This window comes from Aphelocoma coerulescens, chromosome 1, assembly GCF_041296385.1.
Source record: "Aphelocoma coerulescens isolate FSJ_1873_10779 chromosome 1, UR_Acoe_1.0, whole genome shotgun sequence".
Taxonomy (NCBI): Eukaryota; Metazoa; Chordata; class Aves; order Passeriformes; family Corvidae; genus Aphelocoma; species Aphelocoma coerulescens.
The window spans coordinates 8750238-8778205 of record NC_091013.1 but is presented as its reverse complement, the minus strand read 5'-3'; the positions used below and the strand labels follow the sequence as shown (position 1 = coordinate 8778205).

Genomic DNA, 27968 nt, shown 5'->3' with positions numbered 1-27968 from the left:
TTGGTACCATTTCTACTCAAATTTGTCACTTGCAGCAACAGGCAAAGTTTCCTCTGCTTGTCACGTCACTTTCGGAGTTAACAGAAAACTCACAAGCATCAGGGAGCACCAGAATTCAACAGCTGTGGAAGGGCCCAGCACCTCTGCCCTTTCTTTTCAGTTCAGGCAGGGAGATCAGCTACTGCATTTGGTAATTGCTAGGCTGAGGGCAGCTGAAATATACTCTGTTTCATGGTCTGTGTTTAGGCTCTTAAAAGGACATCAGACTTTGCAATTGTCGATCCAAGATCAGCCCCTGCTGGATTTGTGGTCTGCCAGAAACCTCCTGATCCAACAAATTCATGTTTCAGGGGCTATGGTGCCTGAGGAGCTTCCAGACAAGGCAGAGCTGCACTGGCTCACCCCAGAGAAGGCACAAGTTGCTTATCCTGAGCTAGGGAGAAGAAAAAGGCAGTGAGAACCCTGCCAGTCCTTGGCAGGGAGAGTGGATTGGTCTTCACTGCAAGAATGGACATCCACGAATCAGAACTGCCCCCCTCCTTTCCTTCCCCAGCCATTCCAACTATTTAACTTCCAGAGGCTACCTCCACAAACAAAAAATTTGGGGGCCAGACCCTCTGGTGATATCCAGCATCCCTGGAAATGTTACCCCATCCCTGAAAGCATCCAAGGTCAGGTTGGATGGGGCCCTGAGCAACCTGAGCTAGCAGGTGGCCTTCCTGCCCATGGCAGGGGTTGGAATTAGATGATTTTTAAAGTCCTTTCCAACCCAAAACATTCTATCATTCTATAATTCTGTGATCTGTTTGGGATGGAAACCAAAGGGGATTCTGCAAGAGTCAAAACCATGAAAAAATAGGTTATCCAGTGACACGTTCTCAGTTTTGGCCAGAGCAGAAAGGAATTAACAAGGTTTGAATGTACCAGACAAAGAGGAATGTTAGATTTCTCTTTGAAGTTTCCATGGACATTGAATTACTGGAAGACAAATAATACTAGTGATTATTTATCAACAAAGATCAGCATGAACTGCATCTCAGTCCTGAGATGATTAAAAAAAAGACAGGTCTGGGCAGAGGTAACTCTTCTGTGCTTTCTACATTACACTTCAGCATTAAAAGTTATATAAAGTGGCAATACATTTTTTAGCAGAAAACCTGACTGGTTGTATAATTTTTTCTATACTTTGTATCACAAAGAAGAAATCGATTTCAACAATTTATATGTATTTGAGTTATGAAATGTTATATGTGAAGATGGTAGAAACATATTTGAAACAGAACTGGGGTCATGATTAAATGGTTAACTTATTTCCTAAATGAATGAGAAAGGAAACGGTGCTGCAGCCTTTTGCTCTCACTTCCTCATGAGAGAAGACGTAGAGGCTGTCCCAGAGAGAGTGGGGCTGTTGTGCACACACATCTCAGGCAGCCATGGGGAACTGGGTGGAGAACGAAGGACTGTCCATCTTTGTCATTGTAAGTACAATTTTTATTGTGATTTGTGTATAGTAAAAAGTTCTGCAGAAAGCTGTGCTAAGCAGTTCTCACTGTGCCACTGAGAGATGCACCTGATTATGCTGAAACTAGGGCAGCAAGTGCAGGGAAATGCTTCAAGGGAATAATTTTTAAGGAGCTCTCTGGTATTTCAGTTGCTGTAGGCTTCATTGTTAACTGAGAAATGATCATATGTTAACTTTGCTTTGTTAGAAATATTTTAGTTAAAGGAAAGAAATAACTTTAAAACTCACTTAACTATGTGCACTTCAACAGAGAAAGCAGTTAAAACCCCTTCTTGCACTTTTATGGACAAAAGTGTGTGTAACTGAAAGCAAAGTGTCTTGACGGTATAAAATATTTATTAATGTCAGGTTCAAGAATTTAGAGCAGAGATTCATGAATCCTTCATTAAGACAACTAGTATTTGAATGGAATTTGTTTACAGCTTGCATAGAGGGGCTGTGAAAATAGGTTAGATTAATTCTGAGCAAGATTTAAAAGTGTGGAAAATCCCAGGTGCATTTACAAGTGCTACAGAGTAAGCAGGGCAGTCCTCCTTGGAGAAAACTAAGTTTATGTTCTAGTATTTTCTTTTTATCACTTCACAGTGTGATACAAGGGCTATAGGTATACCTATATACATATATGCACATACATATATGTATTGAAAACATACACAACACCAAAATGTAAGAGCAGTTCATGTATTGTGGCTGTGTGTTGTTAGTAGATGTAAATATTAAGAGGAAGAAAAAGAAGGCATAGAATTTGCATGCTTGTGGTGACTGAAATGTGAGCATCTTTATTCCAATAACTATTCCTGCTGCTGTGTACTTGTGTATTAACTTGTAATTTAGGAACATAACCCCATAGCTGTGGCACTTCAGTGCTTTGAAAGGGAGTGACAGTGTTTGCTGTCACCTTCAGTGACTTGAGGAAGTTGAAACAACCAAGAGGTGAATTCTGGCTTTTTCTTTTTTTTTTTTTTTTTTTTTCTTTTCCCACCAGAACTGAAATATTAAAAGAATTAAGTAAGAGGCCTTTATTTTGTTCAAATAAGGAATTTGGGTTTTGAACCTCAAAGCTATAACAAGGTCAGGCAATAGGGAAGGAAACTAACTGAGATACCAGTAAAGAAACCAGATAAAAGGAGAGATCACTGGAAACCTTACCCAAGGGTTCTGCTTTGGCCTCTACATCTTTACTGCACACTGAGCAGGCACAGAGCTGTCCAGTGCTTGGCAGAAACAGGAAGACACCATTTCTACTGATGTACCTCAACAAAACAGAAACATGCTGCCAGAGTGTGCCGCTGTCACTTTTAATAAATATCCTAAGCACTTAATCCTGAGATGAGCTTGGTGTTTTAATGAGGACTGGGGGATTTCCTGAATACTGCCTTACCCTGATGGAAATCCCTTCATTTCCCAGTATTTAGTTACATTTTAAAGTTCTGAAATAATCCCAAGTTTTTTTTCCAGTGTCATTTGTGCTAAAGAACTAGCAAAATGTATGGGTTAGGAGGGTCAAGTGACTGTAATGTCACATTTCCTGGGGTATCTCCCTGTTCTCAGACTTTATCTCTGTTTTCATGCACCACTTAGTATACTTAGACTGAGTGTGCAGTGACACAGAGTTGTTTCAAAATGGGATGTGAAATCAGCCAACCAGCTCCAGGAGGGCAAATATCCAGATTCACTATGATCTTTTTGGCCAGATGGACTTGTAGCTGCCTAAGAGTTAATAAACTGTCTTTGCCTAAAAAAACCTGCACCACAGGATGTGTTAAATGTGAGAAAATTATCTTCTTGAATTCAGCCCTATGTGTAATTTAGCCCATCTAAATTTAGATCTCAAGCTTCTTTGTCCTTTGTCACAGCTTCCAAGTCTTCCTCTCACATAGGTTAATGTGCCTGTGAAGCTGCCATTTGGAAGAGTCCCTAACATTCAGTGGTATTTGGAGGTTTAATTGGACTCACAGAATTAAACATTTGTAATATGACAGTCCTGACACCACCATGTCTAAACTCCTTGACCTATGAAAATGTTTCAGCTGCACATTGCTGTATTTTGCTCTATTGCCACTCCTGTACCCTGTGCTCACACATCAGAGCCCATTTACACCCAAAAGATTTCTATCACCCCTGCTGAAAACTTTATATCCTGCAGTACAGCTCTCTGTGCAAACAGCAGCACAGGGAACTACTGACTCTTACCTGAACTGTGTAAATTCAGATGGATTATTTCTAACAACAAACTGTAAGCTTCCTGTTTAATTCTCTTTCAGCTTGTGTGGCTGGGCTTGAATGTCTTCCTCTTTTGGTGGTACTATCTTGTGTATGATGTCCCACCAAAATTCTTCTACACCAGAGTGCTCCTTGGTGTAAGTACATTATTATTTTGTCATAGACAGAACACACAGCAGTTTTGAATAGTTTTAGTTGCTCAAAACTGGATCTAGTGGCTGGAGCAGCAGACTCATGTAGGAGTTAGAAGCCACATGCAAACTGAATGCAGACAGATGTCCAGTGTTTCTGAACATAAAGCTGGTGCACAAAATAGAGAGATCTCATTCTAAAGATGTTTTCACTTAACTATTATGCTCCTGGTAATTAAAGTAAGCATTAATTGTGGCTGCTTTATTAAGCAAAATATGAATAAAATATTGCCATTGAACTGTCGTGCAATCATTTTCCCTTACAATTATTTTTCAGAGCATGAATAATTTATAAAGATATTGGCTCTGAAAAGTAATCATCATTCATATATTCATCAAGCATGTGAGTGGTAGTCAAGTAGTGAAGTGATCCTGGATCCTGGGCTACTCCATATAATCCAACTGGTTAATGCAGCATTATGTGTCCCACTACAAACTTGCTTCCAAAGCTACCACGGGTCATGACCAAATGACAGGGAAAATTAACTTGTTCACATATTTTAAAATCCTGATCACAGACATAAAAATCAGCCTAAGCTTCAGATTACAGAGCACAGCATTTTGCCAAAGATTTGCAAAGCTGTGGTTTTATCCTACAAAGCATGAAATCCCATTCTACATATGGCTTCTGGTCTGTGGATCAAATCCTGTCCTTTGCAATCATGGTGCAGTTGCCTTTGAAGTCACAGAGACTTGTGCTTGGATAAGTAGACCCCAAACAGTTGTGGTCTAAAACCTAAAAGGGTCTCCATGCAAGGAGAGCAAACATTATTTTTCTTTCTCTTCATTGCTTTTGGATTAATATGGTCATTATTCCTTCATTTCAAACAGTTCAAAAATCTTAAATAATTCAGGGTGTACAGACCAATATTAAGGAAACAGATTCCTGAAAGCTGAAGCAACGAATTTTTGTAGACTCCTTTACCGACAGAGAACTTAACCCACTTCCCTTATAAGCTGTCCATCTACCATAACCCCACCAAACTGAAACCACAGACTTTCTTTACAGCCTTGGGACACAAAACTCTACTAATGGCTTAGATTTGCACCTGTGTTTGACTGTTGATTGCCAGACGTGAGTGGGAGCTTTTTATACAACCATATTACTTCAAAACCGAAAACAGAAGGTGTCTGTCTGTCTGCAGGAATGTGTTCTGCCTGCACGTGTGTTTCTGACTAGATCAGAGCATGGTTCCATTGAACGCTCACGGTGTTAATGTGAACTCTAGATCTCACACTCTTTACAAGTTGCAATATAATACATAAATGAAGTCTGTGCCCATCCACACCCTGGATAATGTCTTAGGTGATGCATTTAATAACAGCATCTCTCTAATTACAGCGTGCTCTGGCTCTTGCAAGGGCCCCTGCAGCCTGCCTGAATTTCAATTGCATGCTGATTCTGCTGCCAGTATGTCGAAACCTGCTCTCCTTCCTCAGAGGATCAAGTGCGGTAAGATGAAGAAAGAATTTCAAAATTTAGAAAGATAATAACCTAAACAGCCTTGCAAGTATACCGAGAAACTTTGTCCAACTTCCCCAAATATACCATATTTTGAGGATGTCCTCTTATAAGGAGCAGATAAGCCTGGAGCTGTGAGCAAGATGGGAGTCTAATGCCCATGGGGTATCTAGAGCTTTGTTGAGTGTTCAGCTTTGAATTAGTCTCCTTTGAGTCCTCCCTTTTCTGCTGCCTCCTGGGCATGGTCCTGCCCTGGATGCAAAGTCTGTCTTTTGGCTGGCAGCAGCTGTTGGTGCTCACCCACATCCACCCTGTTTGTCACTGATGCTACACCCACTTAGGGAAATATTAGCCCCTGTCAAATAGTGTCCCTGCCTGGCTCCGTGGTGTCCCACGTGTCCCACAGACGCACGGGTGGGTTCAGTGCTACAGTCGGTAGCAAAGAGTCCAGAAGGGCATTTGGGTGCATTCTGCCAGGAGCATTTATTGTTGCTACACTGTCCAAGGTTGCAGAGGCAAATACAAACATGATCCCAAAATTCAGAGTTTTATCTGGGGGTGAGGAAAAGGCTGGACCAGGGAACAGGGACCAATGGGGAACTCTGGGGGAGTGACAAGGGGGTAGAGGCTGACAGGCAACCGGGGAATCCAAACTGGGATAGATTAACATAACAGAACAATGCATCCTGGGAGAAGCCTTTTTGGTCACCCTAACATGAAGTGGTTCTTGTGGTACTGGGGACTTGTCTAACTGAGAACTCTCTGTCCCTTGTAATGTCTGTTCACTGGCCACCACACCTGTCTGCTGTCTGTGAATGCTCAGGTCTTAAGGTAAATGTAGCCTTTTATAGACTTTCAAAATGGGACATTTTTTCAGTTGGCTCATAAATTACATTCTTTCTTGTCTGAATTGCACTTCTATCTAGGATGAAATAGTTCACAGGCCTTTTGACTTTTTCTAGCTCCCAAATGCAGATGTGTATACACAGCACCGAGGAACTGACATTAAGAAAAGGACAACTGTTTCTAAGTGACAGCTGGAGAGGCTTCCTATGATAGTACTGATTGTATCACACTGCCAAAATCTAAATTTCTGGCTATTACAGCAGATATAATGCAGACAATGCAGGCCATGGTCCAGTGAAAAAGCAATATTCTCCTCAAGTTCATGAATTGCCTTTCCAAATGTATAATGATTCCTCCTTTCTTTTGGGACACTTTAACATAAACACGATCAACAAAACCAGTTCCCAGAAGTTGCTTTTCATCTCTAAACCCAGTATAAACTCTTTAATGCAAATGAGACAGCCTGTGGGGGCTGAAAAAGCAGAGCAGAAGAGGAAGTGATAAAATAGATGCAGTGTTTCAAGTGTCCTTCATAAGGGAAGAAAGTGGGATATGAAGCAATAAGAAAATAACCAGAGACAAAAGAGGCTGCACTTCCATCTAGTACATACATCCTCACAATGAGTGTGGCTGAATAAATGAGATGTGCCTGCCATATTAAACTCTTAAATTACATTTTTGGAGCAAAGCCAGTGCTCTAGGCTTTCTAAGGAATGACACTTAGAAATATAAAGCTGGAACTACATGTCAGGCTTTCAGTCTTTTCCTATACTCCTTCAGATCCTGGGATGCTACAAAAGCAGACAACCAAACCCTCCATGTACATAAAAGGAAAAAGGATAGTAAATAAAGCTGTAGGGTTAAAGTTGTTATTCCCCTGCCCTAAGGAATACTGCAGCTAGTATCAGCCAAAATTCAGAGCTGACTCCTCTGGCTGCAGAAGTCAATAACGAACATAAATTTAGAAAGAATCAATGTTGCTATGGATGAATGCAACCGGAAAATAATTATGAGTTCTTGATCATACAAGGCATTTTTGAGATTTCACAGGGTCTTCTGAAGTCAAAGCGGTGAAAGAGCTCAAGATACATATGGAGACATTACTGGAAGGCTAAAACCTGGTTTTGAGGTGTTGAGAATTGTACTCTAGCTGGGACTTTATGCTACTTGTAGATTGCTTCTCTCCTAACATCTATAGTTTAACTTTTCTAACCCAGACCTTGGGGAAGCTGTCCCTCTTGGTATTCAAGCTACAGAGTCAGTCTTCTGCTTTGGGCACAGTGGTAGAGTCACTCAGGCTACACCCAGCATCAGAGCGAGTCCCAGACAGGGAGATACAGTTCCACTCCTGCTGCCTGCTGGCAGCACACTCTCCTGCTGAGAGCTGGGAATGAGGAAGCAAAGGGCTCTGAGGGTGAACAAGGAGGGCAGGGAGTAGCTTGGAACAGGACTCTGGTGTTTGTTTAGCTTCAGTTGCTTTTCTGCAGTAAAGCTACACCTCAGGAAGGATGTAATTTTAGGTCTTAAGCAAAACACACACAGTCCAGTGAGCCACTGGCAGTGGTAGCATGGTGGTGGCCTTAGCACAGGGGCACAGGTGCTTATGCTTGTTGTGCTGTTGTCTCTAACTAGCTGTGTTCTGAAGGTAACAGCTGTGAGGGTCTATAAGAAAAATCATTTAAATGTCAAATAACTTATTGGAAGAGTGGTGACCTTCCCAACAGCAATGTCATTGGGGTCAAGAAGAGGAAAGAATTGTTCAAACACAGTGTTCAACAGGAATGTACTGAAAACTCTTGCCCTCTCCATCCTGCCACCCAGAAATCATATGTTACAAAGTTATTTGGTTTTAATTGAAAGAATAGCTGTGTTGTCTTTGTGTGCCCATCATTGCTGTATTTATCACTGTTGTTAATGAGCCTCACGACTGAAGGCAGCAGGAGCCCTCTGCCATTGCTTCGCCTCTGCTTCTTAGACAGATCAAGGTGGCTTTTGCCAGGGAGCCAAGCACTGCCTCACTGTGCTACATTTTATTCTACAATCTTTTTTTATTGTCTCTCAATAGATGTGATACAAAAAGGCCAAATTTCTCCTGGTTGTTGTTGTGGTCTGAAGTCATTGTGACAGCCCCAGAGTGTTTGCCTCTTCTGAGGAAATATTTGTGGTAGTTTGCACTGTGTTTTCTTCCCTTATCCACTCAGGAAACGCAATGCAAACATACAACACATGACAATCATGCCTTCTACTGTGTGGAGACAGCAAACGGCAGCTTTACAGGAACTTAAAGTCCTAGGAAAACTCCCAGTGATGGCAGCACAATTCAGATGGGGCCTGTTAGGAACTGGTCATCATTAGTAATGAAAATCTCATTCTGTTTTTCTTGAGAACCAATTTCTTTGCTTTGTATCTGCAGAGATTTTTTCTGTTTCTTTTTGGGTAACACCAAAACCAAGTTGTAAGTGAATGCCTGGGAAATATACCCTGTAATTTGGGGAAGGAATGCCTTCATATCACTGCCATAGGTGACTAACACATTTGGGGTGAGAGCTCCCTGAGGCAGTTACACCCAAACTTTTCAGCCTGTTTCTAGATTGTGAATCACAATAGGACCCTGATGCTACCAAAGCAGTCACTCTGACATGTCAGACTGTGATCCCTCCTTCTGTATGTAATGTGCAATTTAAAACAGATAAAATGCATTCCTTTGTCTACTGGATGTTAAATTTTTTCTCATTATCAAATACTTTGTTTAAGTGGGACACATTAAAACATCATATGTAATTCCTGTTTTCTGAAAGATAGGAGACAGCCATACCTATATGTCTATATTTAGGAATTCTAGATCTTTCCTAGCAATGCCAGCTAGTTTGTGCTCAGTGCCTTTGTTTTTGTCCCTGCATTTAAAAAGTGTGTATAGACAACACAAATAGTCTTCAGATATCTTTTTTCTTCAAACCCAAAGTGCTGCTCCACTCGTATCAGACGACAGCTGGACAGAAACCTCACCTTTCACAAAATGGTGGCCTGGATGATTGCCCTTCACACTGGTTGGTACTCTAATGTTTCTTTGTTTATTGCTTTCTTTGGTATTTACATGGAATCCAGGTAGGATTCAAGTTATTAAGGATATGGGAAGAAGCCTGATTTCATTAAAGGAGTCAGCATGTGCCAAGGCTTAAATCAGCTCCCAAACATGTGCCAACTGGCAGAGAGCAAAAGATAAACAAGAAAAAATACTTTTATTTTGAACCATCAGTACCATTTATGACAGTTTAATAAAGGGTGTTTAGCAGTGCCCTGAGAACCAGATACCCTGGATTTAATTCTTGTTTAGACTTATTTCTTATCTGGCATGTCTGAAACAAATAATAGAAGTTATTTTTAAAAAAGGATATAAAAAACTTGGACCTGTTTTGAAGGTGAATAAGTATCTGCTTACAGAAGGTGGTTCAAATTTTGAAAAGCACTGTACAGCTTTACCCTGCAAAAACTTGTAGTGGAATTAGTGTGAACCCATCAGCTGGTTTAGATTTTTGGATGCATGCAGCCCAGCAAGAATATTACTAATGATTGTTAGCAAACCTGCAAAACAAAGCAGCACTAACAAATGTGACCCCAAAGAAATCCAGATTCATTTCTCGGCTCTTCTACAGCAGTCCTGGATGAGAATGATCATGACAAGTAATTCAAGCCGTTCCATGCTTCAATTTCCCATTTGTTGGGGTACTACTACTGGAGTTGTTGAAAGCCTTTGTTGAACAAAAATATGCTGGAAATTTCCCTTTACTTCTTTCCCTCCACCATCCAAACACTGTAAAAGTCAGGTGTCAAAACTTTAATAGTAAAACACATCAGTGATTTGAAATTGTGATGAAGAGGGCAAGAGCAGCAATGCTCTTAAGCTGCAGTTGACAAATGTGACAAAGTTTCAAATGTTACCCAAAACCACCAAGTACTTGTGGTCAATGCTGATTATTCCTTTCCTGTCCCTCCTAGCAATTCACACCATTGCACACTTATTCAATGTCGAGTGGAGTGTGCAAGCCCGTGTGGAAGAGAAAGGCACTCTGGCAGCTGTGCTTTCTGGCCTTGGAGACAAACCAAATGAAAGCTATGTCAACTTTTTTAGACAAACTATTGGGGTAAGTGACATCAGACTCTGAAGAGTCATATTAGACCATTTGAGCAGAGTGCCCCTTTCTGGTGTCTAACAGGTGGGTTTGGGGCATCTTGCAGAAAAACCTTGTAGAATCCATTCTTCTATATTTGCCAGTCACATAGTTGCTGAAAGTAGTACTTTAAACTTTTTCACCTGAGGATTGCAAAGTAGTTTTAAAACATTATATAAAAACATACCCTGTAAAACAGTGTTCTGACTTAGACAGACATGGCACTCAGAAAGGTGCACAGAAATCAAGACTAAAGTTTTGAAGCTGGGCAGCTTAAGCTCTGGTCAGTGGGGAAAAAGAAAACAAGGGACTTCCTTACTCCTCCAAAGAGCACTGGGCATCCAAACTCTGCATGAGTCCCACTGCTGTGCAACACCAGAAAAAATGGAGAGTTTTCATTTTGCTCCCAAAGTATGAATGTAGGACTCCAGTTTTTAACACCAGAGCTGTGCAAATGTATTCACCTTCCCCAAACCTGTCCTGCTGAGCCATGGCAGAGTAAGAAACCATGTTTGGTGTGTTAATTCATGAGAAGCCCTTTCTCTATACTTCCAATTACCTTAGTAAAGGTAAATCAGCAGTGCAACAAAAATGAAGTGGGATTTTGGCATCAGATGACTTAAAGACTTATAACAAGGTAAAGGGTTTGGTGAGTGGTGGTTCAACTGGCTCTGCTTTGGTGCAACTACTTCCTTAGACCAACGTGTGCAATTATTTCACAGAACCCCATTGGGGGCCTATATGTGGCTTTCACATACTTGGCTGGCATCACTGGGGTTGTCATCACACTGGCTCTCATCCTCATCATCACCTCATCCACCAAAACCATCCGGAGGTCATATTTTGAAGTCTTTTGGTACACCCACCATCTCTTTGTCATCTTCTTCATTGGCCTCGTCATCCACGGTGCTGGGTAAGTATTTGCATGTATCACGAAATATCTGATAACTACTGAATCTTTATTTAAAGCCCCCCTGCACATATGAGTGTAGGGACTTCTGTCACTGAGCAGTGGTTGTTTTTGCTGGGAGTGATGGGCCAATACAGGCTCTGAGAGTCAAGAGGCTTTCACTGATATGTGCAACAGGCTGTCCACATACAGGAGGTTTTATGTGACTTTGACATACTTAAGCTCTCTGGCACTCAACTTCTTCTGATATCTTAATTGCTCTTTACCAAGGTTTCTGTTTCTAATTGTTTCTTTACCTTTCTCTCCTAAAAGGAATTACATCACACACATGCGTGTAAGGGAATCTCAGTATAAAAACTACATGGAGTCTAGAAAACTATAGTAATACAGATTTATGTTTCAGGTTTGGATGAAATTCTGGTATCAGCAGCATTTAAGAATAGATTTTTAGCTGTTTCCACTTAGATATAGGCATTTGTAAGGTTTTCTAACTTTCAAGTGCCAAACAAATTTTTCTGCTGTTGCCTCATTCTGTATCTTCTTCTGAAAGAGCTGAAAAGGCTAATGAAACAGTTTTAGCTCTACAAACACAATTTTATCACTTAGAAAAGTGAACTTTAGATCCACTTCATAAAACCGAAGAACAGATGAATAAAGGAAAAAGACTCAAGTATCCAAGCTACATTGGAATAGTTCATAATTACACTACATGGTCCATTTTAAAGGAAATTCTTCATGCAATAGAAAGTGTACTTTAAAAATGCCTAGCAAAAATGGCTATTCAAAACCACTTCCTTTCAGTCCATTAGTGCCATAAAAAAGACAGAAATGAGAATAAAACAGGAAGAACAAAAATAGAAGGCAGATCGGAATCACCCCCAGCATATTTGTCCATTCCAATTTTCGTAACAACGAGAGGGTTTGAGCAAAACCTGTGGAAGGAGAAGAACAAGAGGTTCATGTTTTCTGCAGCAAATATTGTATAGTCACTGACACAATGTCCAAACTTGCCAGTAGTTACTGCACAATGCTATCAGAAAGCAAGTATTGCTCTTCCTAGAGGTCAGTGAAGAGCATGTATTTCATAAAAGTTGACTTTATTTACTTAGATGTTCACTGTACTCCCACCATTTTAATTATACTGGAATGAAAAGGCAAGAGTTTGAGCAGCAGTGGTTGTCAGTGAAGTTCAGCTATCCTTTGGAAGCAGATAAACATAGGAATATTCTCATCTGTAGAGGGAAGGATGCTTTCTGGCTGTGAACTCAGTGACCTCACTTATTTGGCCTTAAAGGCAATAATGACATTTTGTGTTCAGAGAAAATACACTGAGAAATATGAGATGAACTTGTTACACTCATGGAAGGCATCTCAAGTGTGCAAAGATGGGTGTCATGGAATGAGTATGACCTGACAGTCTCAAAGTAACATGTTAGGAAGAGGCATAAATGCAGGTTTGTCTCAGGGGAGAGAAGGCTCTCACACATACGTATCTATACAAACACACATCTGTGTATACACAGAAAGCTGAGCCAAAGGTTATTGATAGCATCAAAGGGGCAGATTCAAGAAAGATAGAGAGGGACTATTTACAAGGGGGCAAGGGGGAATGGCTTCAAACTGAGAGTAGGTTTAGATCAGATATTCGGAAGAAATTCTTTACTGTGAGGGTGATGAGGCACTGGCACAGGTTGCCCAGTGAAGTTGTGGATCCCTGGAAGTGCTCTAGGCCAGGTTCATGGGGCTCTGAGCATCCCAGTCCAGTGGAAGGTGTACCTGCCCACGGCAGGGGGGGCTGGAACTGGATGATCTTTAAGGTCCCTTCCAACCAAAGCCAATCTTTGATTTGATTTGATATTTTGCCTGTACAATAATTCTTGTCTGTTACAAGCTGTTACAGCACTTTCGTAATACTGATGTTTTTTGTGCATGAGCTGTGTGTCACAGACAAATGTCCCAAATTTCCCATCGTAGTAAATGTAAAGAGGAGAGAGTACCGAGGTGCAGTTCACTCTGTTTTTAAGTTAAAGAAAAACTTTCAGCCAAAAAAGAAGTAATTATAAGGTTACACTGCTGAGAGCTTAATTACAGTACTAGAAAGAGCATCTACACTGACTAATAAGGGGAAATAAGCTTTTCCTTTCTCTTGTACAGGGTACTGACATTGTCAAACTTTGAACAGAGCATAGGGCAAGGCAAAAAAACCCCAGGGCCCCTTTCCCTTAAGCAATGGGGTGGGCAGTGGAGGAAATGGACTCCTTCTGTTCCCATAACTCATCCCAGAGGCAGCCCAGCTGAACCCCTTGTCATTAGTGGGGAAGTGAACTGTAACTGCTGACGTTCCTGCAAATTGCAACTCGTGATGCTCCTGGGACAGTCTCACTGCTTCCCTTTATTTTTCAGACAGGATATTAATCAAACATTTAATGAAGAAGAGGTTCATTAGTAATATTTATGAGCAATATCTTATCTCTCAACACTATGCAGAGGTTTTCTAATAATCATCTGAAAAATCCATCTCATGGAGCTAGGTATGCATATGGCTTAGATACCATCGGGGGTTTTTTGAAATATCAGAAATGTACTCTAGTCCACAGAAACTGAGCTAGAAAAGCAGAAAGAGAAGTCGTGGGGTGAAGATATCACAGAACCATATTGGCATGAAACTGAACAGCCTGATAAGAAGCAGACTGTTTCTAGGGAAAATTCAGCAGATCATAACCTGAATTCTTCTACTAAGATCCTGAGGTTGGCAGAACTCCAGATAGAGGCAGGAAATAGTGAACAAGACCCTTGAAACTGAAACTACCTCTCGACACCAGTTCTACCACTGGAAATAAATCTGTATTGGATCAGTCAGGATTCTTTATAAGAAAACAAACAACAACAACCAAAAAAAAAAATCCAACCAAAAAACCCCAACCAAGTAAGAATATAGAGGCCAGGTAATCAGCTGATGCAAGCTGGTATAGCTGCAATAGCTGCTTTGTGTCAAAAGCATCTGTGTTCATTCATACTACCTGAAAAGCTGCTCCACAGCATTAGAGGAAGGGCCAAAGGAAGAATGTATGTTGGAAAGGGATCTCCAAATTTCTGAAATAAACAGCAGAAAAAATCTTTTCAGTGGTCAATAGGAAATTGATTACTTGTCCATTCCAGATTTTGGTTTTTGGTGGTTTTATTTGTTTTTTTTCTTTTGGTCTTTTTTTTTTTATTTTGTTTTTTATTTGAAGAAAAAAGCAGGATAATTCAGAAAAGATTGAAGCTTTCTAATTGTGACCACATCCTGAAAGTGGTAATGGATGTAACTCTCAGTTCCTCGCCTAATCTTGAAATGAGGATTTTATCCCACAAACTTCCCTCCCCATTTTTATTTCTTTCAGGGTAACTTTGTGGGTGGATTAAAGCAGTAAAGCTGCATGAAAGCTGTAGCACTGCAGAAGCTGACAACTCCATATAAACAGAGTAGTACATAAATAGAATAACAATAAGGATCAGATACTTTCATTTTAATTTCATTGCCTTCATGATCTTTACTTTTTTTCCAGTCGTATTGTACGGGGACAGACAGCTGAAAGTCTGGCTGAACATAACCCAGAGATTTGCTACAAGAACTTCAGTCACTGGGGGAAGAATGGGGCTTGCCCAATCCCCCAGTTTTCAGGGAATCCTCCTATGGTAAGAAAACAGTTGTCTTGAGTGTAAATCCAATTGAAAATGTTTACAGTTTGCTCTTCTTTTTCTTAAATAATACATGCAATTGCAGAGAAAAACAGCCATGTAACCCTCAGCACTCTTCAATGGCAGCTTTCTTTACATGTAGCAATAGATTTTGACACAATGGATTATAACCAGAAATGGACTCCAGACGGACAACACACTTTCAGTGTGCTGTAAAATAAACACAATTAACCGATAAAGCAAAAGAGCAATTGGTATCTGAGAAATGTTTATCCAAAAAGTAAACTGCTTCTGGGGATATCTAAAAGTTCTATAATTCTCATAATAAGTAGTTTAACATTATTAATGGACTAATGATCATTAACAGAAAATAACGCCCCGGAAATGTGAAATTGAAGCTTCAGCTTTTATTGACTAACTAGGCTGGTTTTTCTTTCACATTTCAGACTGATCTGTTAACAAAAACCACATCTTTTCCTGCAGTAATACAGACCTGAGTCAATAATACATTAAGAATTTTACTCCACATTTCACTTATTTACATTCTTTTTTAGACAGAGACAAAATTGTTTACAGGACAATACCTTGCTGTAACTCTAGTAGAAACTAAAAATCCAGCTGCAACTCTCAATGGAGAAAGAAATTCCCTCTCTGACCAGAATTTTGAAGGTGTCATGTATCTTAAGGATTCCCTAATCTGATTAATAAAGAACATGGATTACTTGAGCTTCACCTCTGCTTATAGATTTTCCAGGGTTTGATTTGATCTAAGTTGCCATGTCGTCTAGCAGAAGGTGTCCCTGGCCACAGCAGGGGGGGTTGGAACTAGATGATCTTTGAGATACCTTCCAACCCAAACCTTTCCATGATTCTATGATCTTCATCATCTGACTTATTCCCTTCTGCTTACAGACATGGAAGTGGGTGGTAGGTCCCATGTTTCTGTACCTGTGTGAGCGGCTGGTGCGGTTTTGGAGGTCACAGCAGAAGGTTGTTATCACAAAGGTAAGTGCTGATGCTACGCTTAATACCAGGCAAAGCATCACCTTCTTTTCCAAAGGGTGCAGCCAAGCCAGAGGTTCCTACACAACAAAGTTATCAGTGAAAGGAATGTTCTGACATCCAAAAGTAGCCTCTCAAAATGAGCAAGAGGAGGAAGTTAGCTAAGGCACAGGACTGAATCTTAGGAAAGAAATGAATTTTCTTTGTATTGGGTGAAAAATTCCACAATGCAGAAATTTCACAGACCTGAGACTAGTTTAAGGCACAGAACCAATGACCCCTGAAAATGAGTTAGAGGATGTTTATTTTACTCATCCAAATGTAACATGGAGCTTCCATTCTCCATGGTGTGTTCTGAAATTCTGACAGCCGAATTAGCACAGCACTAAGTTCAGACATACGAAAACTATCCTGGCCTTTCCCAGTATAATTTCCTCACATGGCACTGTGCCCCATCCTTGGACAAACCATGGCAGTGTTTGGAGGATATCAGATGTCTCTACCATGCTCTGTAATGGTGCTGACACATTGGAAGGCTCCTAAATATTAGTGTGCTTTTGGTAATTTTACCAAAATATCCTGTGATATTCTACACTATATTTCTATGGTGTCTATTTAGTGCCCTGTTGGCAGAAAATTTCCTTCAAAATCCTAAACACCACTATTAATACCTAAATTATCAGACAGAGAGACTTGATTCTCCCTCTTGCAAATCTCTTTTGAAAAATGAAAATAATTTTGGCAGAAAACTTTAGGATTAAAAATTACAGTGACAGAATTACTGGTCTTGCTTCTATAATATTGTTTCTATTTATTCTTGGCTAAAGAATAGCCAAGGTCCCACCCAACTATAACCAGAAAACATCTCTTCAGTGGTACTACCTATCTCTGTGCCTACCTGTGGGATAGCCCTACGTTTTTGCCCCTATGTTTACAGTCAGGTCCATTAACACTGTGCTCTGTGCCATGTGTAAGGTCCAGCTGGAATTAACAGTGTGCACACATGGATCTGGTGATGTGTTACAAGATGTGCCAGCCTGGCCTGTTCCCTTTGGAGTGACTGCAAGTGTGGTGTGAAAAAATACTTCAGCCAAAACATCAGCATTCTCTTCAGGCTTTCATCTGCCTGTCAGGTGCTGTTCCTCCCTCTCAGTTCTGCTGGGAAGAAAGTTTCACCAGCTTTCCTTGCTCTCATAGCAGAGGATGATGTTAGTGATGGTGGATATAGATACATCAGTGAGATACACCAGTGATTAGTGAAAACAGACATTTTCTTTTCCCTTTTTTCCCCCTTGCCTTTCTCACTGTAGGTGGTCATTCATCCCTTCAAGACAATTGAGCTCCAGATGATGAAAAAGGGCTTCAAGATGGAGGTTGGACAATACATTTTTGTCAAATGTCCAGCAGTGTCTAAACTGGAATGGCATCCATTTACATTGACTTCTGCTCCAGAAGAGGATTACTTCAGCATTCATGTCCGTATCGTAGGAGACTGGACAGAGGGATTGTTCAATGCCTGTGGGTGTGATAAACAAGAATTCCAGGAGGCATGGAAGTTGCCCAAGTAGGTACAAAGAGTCTCCATAGTAAAGTCAACAAACACCTATGACAGTTTAAATTTTGCTCGACCAATTTGATGGCACCAGTGATACAAACCTTAAATGGTGACACAGATTTGGGTCTTAGATGCCTCTTTACAGCTTTTTCTATCAACTCCACCTCTCCTTTTGCTGACTAGTATTCAGTCCAAATATGCATTGCAGCAGACAAATCCCTTTTTTACTGGTATTTTACATGGGGTTAACAAATATTCACTATTGATTTAATAAGCATACTTTCAATTCCAGGATAGCTGTGGATGGCCCCTTTGGAACAGCAAGTGAGGACGTGTTCAGTTATGAAACTGTGATGCTGGTTGGAGCTGGAATAGGGGTCACCCCCTTTGCATCTGTTCTCAAGTCTGTCTGGTACAAATACTGCCATGATGCCACCAACCTAAAGCTCAAGAAGGTATTGTGTCCTCTTTCCCAGAACCCCTGCAGCTGTTCAAGGGCCAAGGGCCTAAATCAAAGCAGGTATTGCAAAGGTGATCTGGCTCCAGGCATGCATGAGTCCTAAAAGAAAGAAGAGTCCAGTTGCCTCTCAAGGTTAGCAGGAGGAAAGCAGGAGGATCTAAAGCAAAAACATAACGAAAGGAGAAATAGCCTACAAGCCAAATTACACATGCTAATCCTGACTGTGGCCCTGGGGATTTCCAGTTGCACTGGAAATAGTGTTCATCTACTTGAGAAACACAAAGTTCAAGGAGCTAGTACAGCCTGGGCAAATATTGCATTCCTTCTGCCAGCACAGAGAGAAAGGCTTCTCAGAGCAATGGAAGCATCCTCCTCTCCCCTCCTGCCCCTGGAAACTCCCTGTGCAGAGACATTGGGTCACACTTTGCAGTTATGGTCATATTCAGGGAACAGAACTGGTTTTGTTACCTACTTTATCTTGCCTGCCAGCAGACAGAAAGAGAGTTCACCTCTAGATCATTTATTTATGTCCTAACAAACTGTTTTACAAGGAGATAAGTGGGGAAATGTTGCGAACTAAAAATGTGGAAGAGAAATAGAAAGATAGTTCCTTGTTCTTGCAGTCAGTCATTCAGCTTTATAGCCCTCCCAGCATCAAAATTCCTGAATAGCTTCAATACCATCCTATCCATCTACTGAAGTGTTCAGGACATTTTCTACAAGAACTCTATAATCCTCACTCTGTCAGCATACATAAACCCAGGAAACATAAGTGCCTGTGTCCCCTGACAGTTTATTCTTGTCTCTTCCAGATTTATTTTTACTGGCTTTGCAGGGACACTCATGCCTTTGAATGGTTTGCTGATCTCTTGCAATCTCTGGAGGCTCAAATGCAGGAGAGGAATAATGCAGACTTTCTGAGCTATAACATCTACCTTACAGGCTGGGATGAAACTCAGGTAACCACACGGTGCAGGATATCACTGCCATAAAACTGGAGTTAACGTTAGCAAATCTGTTTTCATAACTATTCAAATGATCTTTTGTCCTGGGCATCCATGTGGGTCTCAGAGGTCTTGAATGCAGACAGGTGTTATCCATCAGAAGTTACATGGGATCAGCTGTTCATGTGCACTGACTTCCTTTCTGCTTTACTCTGGCTGTGCTCTGTGGGAAGCAGGCTCTGTTCACAGGAGCAGTCTCAGCTGCCCATGCACGTCTCTAAAGCAGTTGGTGCTGTCTAAAGCATGTAATTAAGAGCTTTAGGGAGCAGGGAAGCCAATGCACAAAGTTTGAACAATAGCAGCATATTTGTTTCAGGACTCATGAGTTCTCTGTCTGGTCCTGTGCTGGCAGGTTGCTGTGGGGGTGCAGAGGAGCAGACACTTGAAAATGTGTGATTGAGTCAGGAAAGGCTCTCACTCTGTTACTTCTAGTGATGTTTTATACCACTTTTCTCTCACCATTGCAAAATTCACCATGTGCCCAAAGTGCTGTAGCACAGCTAGGGACAGGGAGGGGGAGCAGCAAGGAAGTTATCACATATGCAATATCAAAAAAGCAGAAAGCAAAGAAGAAAAGTCCCACAATTTTTCCTTAGGGGTAAAGTTACCTGTAACGTTTTTTTGTCTCATGTAAAAGGGCTGCAGAACTCTGCAAGGCCTGAATTTTTGCCTTTAACCACATCTTCTCTTTCTGGCTTTACTTAACTTAGCTGATCTACCTGGAAGTTAAACAGGCAAGACCTCCTGATGTGGATCAAACCTCCCAGAGAGCAAACTGGCAGGACTTAATTATGGTCAAGGAAGTAGCGTTATTGTATCTGAAGGGAAAGGTTTTCTTAATTTGCAGCCCTATTTTAGAGTTCTTAGACTAAACCAGTTCATTGCAAAAAACTCCCACAATTAATTGCTGTGTTCAATGTTTCGTAGCTTTAACTCTTGAGGCCACCCAGTGTGGGGAGAAGGAAGGGGTAGACACTGATAGTCAGGATTTTATCAATCTTAGCTTTCCTTGCAAAACACCGTAAATTCCACAATCTCATCAGGGAAACAATTTAATGAGTATTGACCTCATTATTATTTTTTAACAAGAACACAATGCTGCTGTATTTAACTGTCCTTTGTGCTTCTTTTCCCACAGGCCACTCACTTCGTAGTGCATCATGAAGAAGAGAAGGATGTGATTACAGGACTGAAACAGAAAACCTTGTATGGAAGACCTAACTGGGAGAACGAGTTCAAAACGATTGCAGGGAAGCATCCTGGGTAAAGCTGTGCAAATTTATAGTGTCTGTGGACTTCCTGTATTTAATGGCTGTACAGCATAATCTTGTTCCTTTAGCTGATAAAATTTGAGGAGCATTTTTTTTTCTACCTACCTCCAGGTATCTTCTATTCTTTTTTTGGCCATGGACGTGATCTATGATCTTGACCAAATTGTTTTGACCTACAATTTTTTAAAAAATCGTTCCTTTTTCACAATCTACTTCTTGGAGTGTCTAATTACTAGCAGAAGATTTAGAAAAAACTAACCCTAACCTTCCAGCTGAAGTAGATAGGAATACCAAAAACCACTTTTTACCTCTAAAAACCAAATCTGAATATGGATGACCTTTAGCTAACCACCCAAAATTTGTAGGAAAAAGCCAGAACAGCTCCTCTCAAGAATTTGTGCCATAAGCTGTTTGAAGCTCTATTTCTTTGATTCAGTGGGGGTCAATAAACTTGTCTTCACTGACTTAGGCTGAGATTTAGCCCAGCATTTATTTTAGAAGCAGCAATAAGTTTTAAGGGGTTATAAGTTTTAAGGGATAGACATCCAGTTCTACTTCAGTTCCCGTAATTGTGAAAAAAGGTTTCATCTATAGAACATAAAAATTATTTACATGGAGAATATCCAGCTGCTCCATGCCTAGTTTCTGACCCTATTTTCATTTTCTTAACAGCTCCAGAATAGGTGTTTTTCTCTGTGGCCCTGAGGGCCTGGCTGACACACTCAACAAGCAGAGCATCAGCAACTCAGAAGCTGACCCACGAGGAGTACACTTCATTTTTAACAAAGAAAATTTCTAGCTCCCAAGCACATGGGAGTCGTTAAATGCAAGGTCTAAGGACTGACTCTGTTTGTCTGTTTGGAGCCTGGGAAGGACAGCCCAGCTACACTTAACGCAAGTCCCTTTGCTTCTTGGGAATTATTTTAGCTCTGTGGTAGAGTAAAAGAGTCAAGTTTTACCTTAGGGAAGTTTTCACTGCCCTTTGTGTGCTGGCTATTTAGTAGAATTCTGTTTTGTTTGTCTGTGTGAGGGGATTTCCCCTCAATTATCTGCCTTTATCCTCCTATTATTCACCATGGCTGCTGAAGAGTGGAGGCTGCCGTGTGCTTTTGGGAGCCAATTCACACTCATGAAGCTTAGTGCTATTAAACAATAAAGCATTCTAGCATAAAGCTTGCTATTAGGAGACAGCTTATCCTGGCTGCAGCCAGCCCCTGGAACAAGGGAAGTTGGAAAAGGGTGACTGGGAAAGTTAGTTCCTTACAAGAGGAAAACTCCTTTGCGCACCAGCACCTTCCAGGCTTCCAACATAAGCCTCAAACGTCCTCTCCAAGAGAGAGCTGCAACATGCAGCTGAGAAGAAGTTGCTTCTCCTCGGGAAAGTGCAGAACTGAAAAGGAACCACCACGTCTGAGAGCCACCTCAGCTGCACAGGGATGACAAGGACGGATTCAATCCAAGACCCGCACCTGGCGTGTGAGTCATTGCTCGGCTGCTTCGAACACCCTCGGTTTCACATCTTCAGGCTCACGGTGGAGCAGGGATCCATACAAGAAGAGGTTTTGTGTTTTCAAGATTGCCATTTCTTACTTTCAAGGCTGAAACAAGCTGTTGCTGAATGATTTAACGGGTATTTTCTGAAGCACTTGTAAATGCAAGCAGTGCCTTTGGCCCTATTGCTCAGCTGCTCCTCTTTGAAGCTGAAACAGGCTCTGAGAAAGCAATCGTCAATTTATTCACAGTTACGGAACAGCTGTGAGTAAAGTTTCTCATGTGCATCAGACTCCCATACACAGCACAGTGCTTCTGTGTGTACACTACAGGTAGCAGGTTCTCAAAAACAAACAGAAAAAGGGAACAGAAACTTTTAATACTGGCAAGAGGGGGGAAAAAAGTATTAAAACCAGCAGCATAGGGAAAAAATTGAAAATGCAAGTGCAAAAAGCCTTGAAAAAGCCACAGTTTAGCATACCACGTCTCCTGTTTGTCCCAGCTGCCTGCTTAGTGACTTTTAAACTCCACAGCCAAGCCCTGCATTAGCTCCTGCACAGCACAAGACATTCTTGGCAGGTTTTTGCAGCCACAGAAGAAAGGTTGATTTTCCTTCTGCAATTTCAGGCAAGCTTGTGCAGCCATCTGGTTGCATGCAGCATATTTTACACCTCAGCTTGCCAGACAGGATGTGTTCTCCCTTTAGAGCATTTTAAAATGTTATCCAGGCTCTGAATGCTACTTCAGAAAGCCTACCAGTTCCTATTTATTAATATCAGTTATCGACGAATATTGGCAAAGATCAACTCTTGGTGGGAATTTTACAGTTCTTTCCCTCAGAATGGCCATATTCAAATCCAAGTAATTCTGTCTGAAACACACCTATTAAATCAGAATGGAACATGTGTATAGTCAAAAAAACTTCTGTGGAGTGAAAAATATCGCTACTGAAATATAATAAGGGTCTCATCCCGTGCAAAGAGCACTGAAATATTTGCCCTTGATTTTAATGGAAATGAGATCAGGCTTTTATAATCGTAGAAAGTGGGCAAAGAGGAATTGCAAGAGGTCACATGGAGACGGCATGTTTATCATAAGAAGAGTGTTGGAGGAGTGTATTTTAATTCACCATTAATTTTCTAAATACTGCCATGTTTATTCTTAAAACAACAGGGATCTTGCATTAGTCAGTTGTAGTGACATTCTCTGACCAGCTGCAAACTTGTACCAGGGCTTATCACCTTGAACTCAGAGAATGTAATTCTGTGTTTATTCATAAATCATTGTCTTCCTAAAACATATGAAAGAATAAGTGAAAGTTTCTCAGTTTTTTTCAAGTTTGTTATATTAAATCCTGCTAAAATAGCAAGCCATGCACAATCAGTCATGATCTGAATATGAATATTTTCTTAAATCTAGGGTACAAGAGCACAACAGACAGCACTGAAATACAAATATAAGAAACAAACTAGTTTGAGTCCTAAGGGTAGTGGGCTACAGGTGAGCTGCAAGGACAGTCCTTTTTTGTGGCCAAATGCCACTGCTTGCAATCTGACCATTGCTATCAGCTGGGCTTCTGGCTGAAAAATTCCTGCTTCTGTGTATTTGGGGGTTTTCTCTCAGAGATGGGGAAAGGGTCACTTTCACAATAAACTGGTGCTTTTGCTGTCAAGTTGCTGATTCCAAAGGGCTGCCCTGGAAATAAGGAGTGGCCTCTCACCTTTGTTTGAGGCATTACACATGGTACTCAGCAGTTTTGTCAAGGCTATCAGGCACCAGAACCCTGCTGCAGTAACACCAGCAAGGTTTTCTGAAAGTCAGGGCTGTCTCAGACTTGCTGTGTGAACCACTGAGAGAAGCAGCACAAGAGGGGTGGCACTGGATGGTTGAGAGCAGGTCTTGAGGGAGCTCCATATTTCATTGAAGAGGGTCAATTGCCACCACAAAATTCTTCCTTCCCTCTTTACTAAGCTCCCTATTTGCTGGGAGCCAAAGTAAATGAGATAATGTGCTTGCTCTGGCAGCAAGCTTTCACACACTGCTGAACTTACACTCTACCTGAGTTTACAAAGTGGATTGAAGTCTGATCTCTGCTTCAGTTCCAAAAAATTGGCTACTCAAATGACAAATTTTTCTTTTTTCTGCTGAGGGAAAGAAAAGCCAGTTGTTGGATTATTAAAATAACTGTTTCAGCTAATGGAAGCAATTAGGGGTTCAATTCAAAGTAACGGGATAGAAAAGTTGGTGTCACTTACGGCCTCAGCCTGGGATGTTTTCCTTCCCTTATAAAATTTTTCTCTGTCTTCCCATATGTAGTCATATGAAATAAGCAGTTAATTAATTCATCGATATCCTCTCTCCAATCCACTGTAGTTAGTCTTACATTTAAAGACTGTGACCCTCTAGGGTGCTGGGCAGCTCTGGCTCCCAATGGCAATGGAAACTGGAAGGGGGTTTTGGAGAGGACATGGAACTGGGCCATACTCTGATAATGTATTCAAGCAAGAACTTGATATGTCTGGGTCTCACCTAGCCCCACTTCTCTCTGCTCCCTACTTGCAAAGTGTTAATATGGGCAAATGAAATCCAAGTTTTCCTAAGTTTTAACCTACAATAAAAGTGCTACTGTGCTTGGTGGGACACCACCCCATTTGAAAAAGAGACCTTCCTCTTTGAAGTCTTGTAAGACCTTCCCTGCTAGGTGGGGATTTTCTGCCTTTCAGTTCTCACATGGTGGGTTAAACCAAATTAAAAACAGGAAAAAAAAGCCCAACAAAAAGCTGCCTATGAAACACAACGTGTTTTTGAACAAAATGAAATAATATTAGGGTCTCATTATGGCACTTTTTCTGAGGATCGTGCTCTTCTTTGGAGTACTCTTAGCAAGTTAATGTTGACTGCTTATATTTTTTCATCTTTCAATGAGTTCTTTGTAGAATTCAGAGCCAAGTGTCCGAACACAAAGTTATATATGCTCAAAGGAATTTAGGAGCATACATTAAGATGCTACAGTTGTAAGCATTGGCAGGATCAAGATCCTCATGCCTGACTCTGTAAAACAGCATCAGTTGCACAGACAAGCAACAGTATTTACTTGTCACAAACCAGACATTCACTTTTGCATTCGATACAGATGTTAACAACCTACTGATCTCATTTACATTCACCACACACACAAACCAGCCCAGACTAACAGCAAAATTAATCACAGTGGAGTGGAAAATTGTTGAAAGACTTGCTGAAAGATTACAAATGTTTTCCAGTCCCATTCTGCATCTCTGCTGGCCCCTTTTCCTCCCTTACCACTGGTACTCTTCTGCCTGGCAAACTGGTGCCTTTCCGCCCCAAGAGCTACCGCTGATTTCTCTCTGTTCATTTCTTCTACCAGTTGCTGCTGCCCCAGCTTCACTTGCCCATTCCTTACTTCTCCCAGTCTCTGCAGATTTCCTCTACATCTCCAGCTCTCATGATGTTTTTGCCAATGTTATAAGTGCTTGTGCTCAATGCAAGTTCAGGGAGAGACACGAGGGCTTCAGCCCGAACTCCAACCACTGCAGTGCACATCTCACAAAACATGGTTCTGCTGCAGCCTCCCCTGTCACTACAAACAGACCAGGGCAGTAGCCACCTCTGGATTGCCAAACCAGACTGTTTTGGACCTCTCCAATAATATGCTCTCCTTCTTCTTAATGATTTTAATGTTAAATTCTAAAATGAAAGAAATTTGTGAACTGCTGTATTCTAGATTTTCAGCGTGTGTGAGTCAAGTTTTGTACATTTATCCTGTAAAAAAAGCCTTCCATTTGACTTTTATTTCATTTTCACTGTTCAGAAATGAGGGACATGGCCAAAAAAATCACCTCACTGCCCCCCAAAATACTGAGCCACCTTGCAAATCATTATCATAGAGGGAGGAAGTGATGTAGGAAGGAAAGGCCAGTGAAGGGGGAATCTCTACTCCTTGGAAGGGATGTTTGCTTATTCTGGAAGTGATCTACAAAGCAAAGTGTCCTGCAAGGAACTTGTAGGTCAACTGGGTTTAAGACCAAAAAATATGCAAATACCATTCACTGTAAGTTTTATGACCTTTGCAACAAACAAAATTGCAGAGACATATTCAGCCAAGTCATCTTTCAAGTAAAGTGTAGATGCTTCCTGTGTTAGTTTTGTCTTTTCACATTCCTGTGAGTTAGACTGGGCCCTGCAAAGGCTGGGGATCTGCACTGTGGCTTTGCAAGATTCTCTGTGAATGATGGAGGGCACTGAGAAAATTCAGGTGGAATTTTCCTGGGTGCAGAAATGACATAGGGAAGAACTGGAACAAGGCCATTGCCATAACCTCCTTGCAGTTAACAGGCCAAAATGTAGCTGTCAGTACCAGTGTAAATAGCAGGGCATTTTGGCACAGAAATTGTCCAGTTTCAGGTCACAGACTCTTCGCCTCTATAGACCAAAGAGTTTTCTATCCTGCAATGCCATGGAGCCAGGGCATAAGCAAATATCCCTGCAGGACAACCCAAGGCTGGGATACTTCCCATGAACAGTCAGTGAAGGCAACTGCTGCTGAGGTTTTATCACTCTCCCTGCTTTTTTGTTATACTTCCCTTTCATCAGAGGCAACCAGTGCTAGCTCAAGCCTGTTTTCAGGTGGTGAATTCACTCAAGCCCTCTGAAACCTTACCCTTGCTCAGACAGCAGAAAAGAAATAACCAGCAAACCAACTGTGAGAAACACTTTCTAAAACAAGTTCTCCTGAGGAAGCAGCAAAAGAACCCTGCAGGTTGTGAGCAGCCATTTTCTGACTCAAAATTATGAAAGTTCTTCTCAACAACTGTTAGAAATTCATGCAATACTCTCACTGTAATAAGGCTGCAAATGGTTAAGTAAATATGTGGATCATTGTCCATCACTGTTGTTCATCTCACATGCATAAATTAAGGGCTTGATAGCAAAGCCCTATCACTACAAGCCAAAGGAAATAATGATAAAAACTGTGTGTAAAGGGCAGCAACATGACTCACATGCATAAATTAAGGAATTGATAGCAAAGACCTATTGCTACAAGCCAAAGGAAATAATGATAAAATTGTGTGGAAAGCCCAGCAACATGAGTTGCAGTGACATTCTGCTTGCAGATGACTAACTGATGCTCAGTTTCCCAGTACTAGCTTGTACTCATTTTGTAGGAAACCTCTAAAGATTATGGTCTCTGCCATAGTTGTTGCTGCACCTGGAAGTGAGCCATTTCCCCCCCATTTCACATCTTCTGAGGCAGGGAGCTGAGTCTGTGTTGCAAACATAGCCAGGGAATCTTGCTTCAAATTAGTCATTGTTGTTGGTAATTTAATGAATGTCCCAATGCCTGTATTTGCATTAATCTGTCAGATGATCAGCAGGTACCACTGTAAAAGCCATCATATTAAATGAACTGACTCTGTGGGTTTGTCTGTTGTGTAGCCTCACATCACTGCCTGGGGCATCCCAGCAGCTTTTCCCTAAGCAAACACTCAGAACCCCCAATCTGTCCTCCTGGGTAACCACAGTGATGTGAGTGTTGGCCTGAGCACTGCAGTACAGGGCCAGTACACCAGTGTATTTACAGCATTTCCCACTGCTCCTTGTTTACAGCCTGCAAAAAGACAACATCCTATTAAAGCCCTTTATGCACTGCTGCCCTCTGTAAGTGCTTTATGCTCTAAAACCTCCATGGGGTGGGGTGGTTAACTGTGAGCAAGCAGGGTACAGGTAGCAGTGACAGATTAGAGATTTGGGGTCAGATCTTGGAGGGAGATTATCACAGAATCATAGAGTGGGTTGGGTTGGAGGGGGGCCTTGAAGATCATCTCGTTCCAACCACCTGCCATGGACAGGGACACCCTGCTCTAGCCCAGTTTGCTCAGAGCCCCATCCAACCTGGCATTGAACGCTTCCTGGGATGGGGCAGCCACAACTTCTCTGACAACTTGTCCCGGTGTCTTACCACCCTCACAGTAAAGAGTTTCTTCTTAATATCCAATCTAAACCTACTCTCTGTCAGTTTGAACCCATTCCCCCTTGTTCTGTCACTCCAGGCTCTTGTAAAGGGTCTTGCTGCATCTTTCTTATCAGCTCCCTTCAGGTATGGGAAGGCCACAATTAGGTTACCCCAAAGCCTTCTCCTCTCCAGCCTGAACAATCCAAA

The 27968-nt window shown here is 41.4% G+C and overlaps 1 protein-coding gene across 1 annotated transcript; it reads left to right on the top strand.

Moving 5' to 3' along the window:
- The first annotated feature begins 1421 nt into the window (after positions 1-1421).
- Positions 1422-27266, top strand: CYBB (cytochrome b-245 beta chain). Its single transcript, XM_069030500.1, has 13 exons — positions 1422-1478; positions 3787-3882; positions 5279-5389; positions 9207-9291; positions 10241-10386; positions 11136-11326; positions 14872-15001; positions 15917-16009; positions 17317-17570; positions 17854-18016; positions 18834-18980; positions 20164-20288; positions 20969-27266. The coding sequence occupies exons 1-13, from the start codon at positions 1434-1436 to the stop codon at positions 21093-21095; spliced, it is 1713 nt and encodes a 570-aa protein (XP_068886601.1). The 5' UTR covers positions 1422-1433; the 3' UTR covers positions 21096-27266.
- The last annotated feature ends 702 nt before the right edge of the window (positions 27267-27968 follow it).

What these genes read in the sequence shown, in the direction of transcription:
- CYBB (XM_069030500.1), top strand. Translation starts at nt 1,434, where the DNA reads ATGGGGAACTGGGTGGAGAACGAAGGACTGTCCATCTTTGTCATT. An exon ending in GAGGCATGGAAGTTGCCCAA is followed by an intron (nt 17,571 to 17,853) that starts GTAGGTACAAAG and finishes TTTCAATTCCAG; the next exon opens with GATAGCTGTGGATGGCCCCT. An exon ending in CAGGCTGGGATGAAACTCAG is followed by an intron (nt 18,981 to 20,163) that starts GTAACCACACGG and finishes CTTTTCCCACAG; the next exon opens with GCCACTCACTTCGTAGTGCA.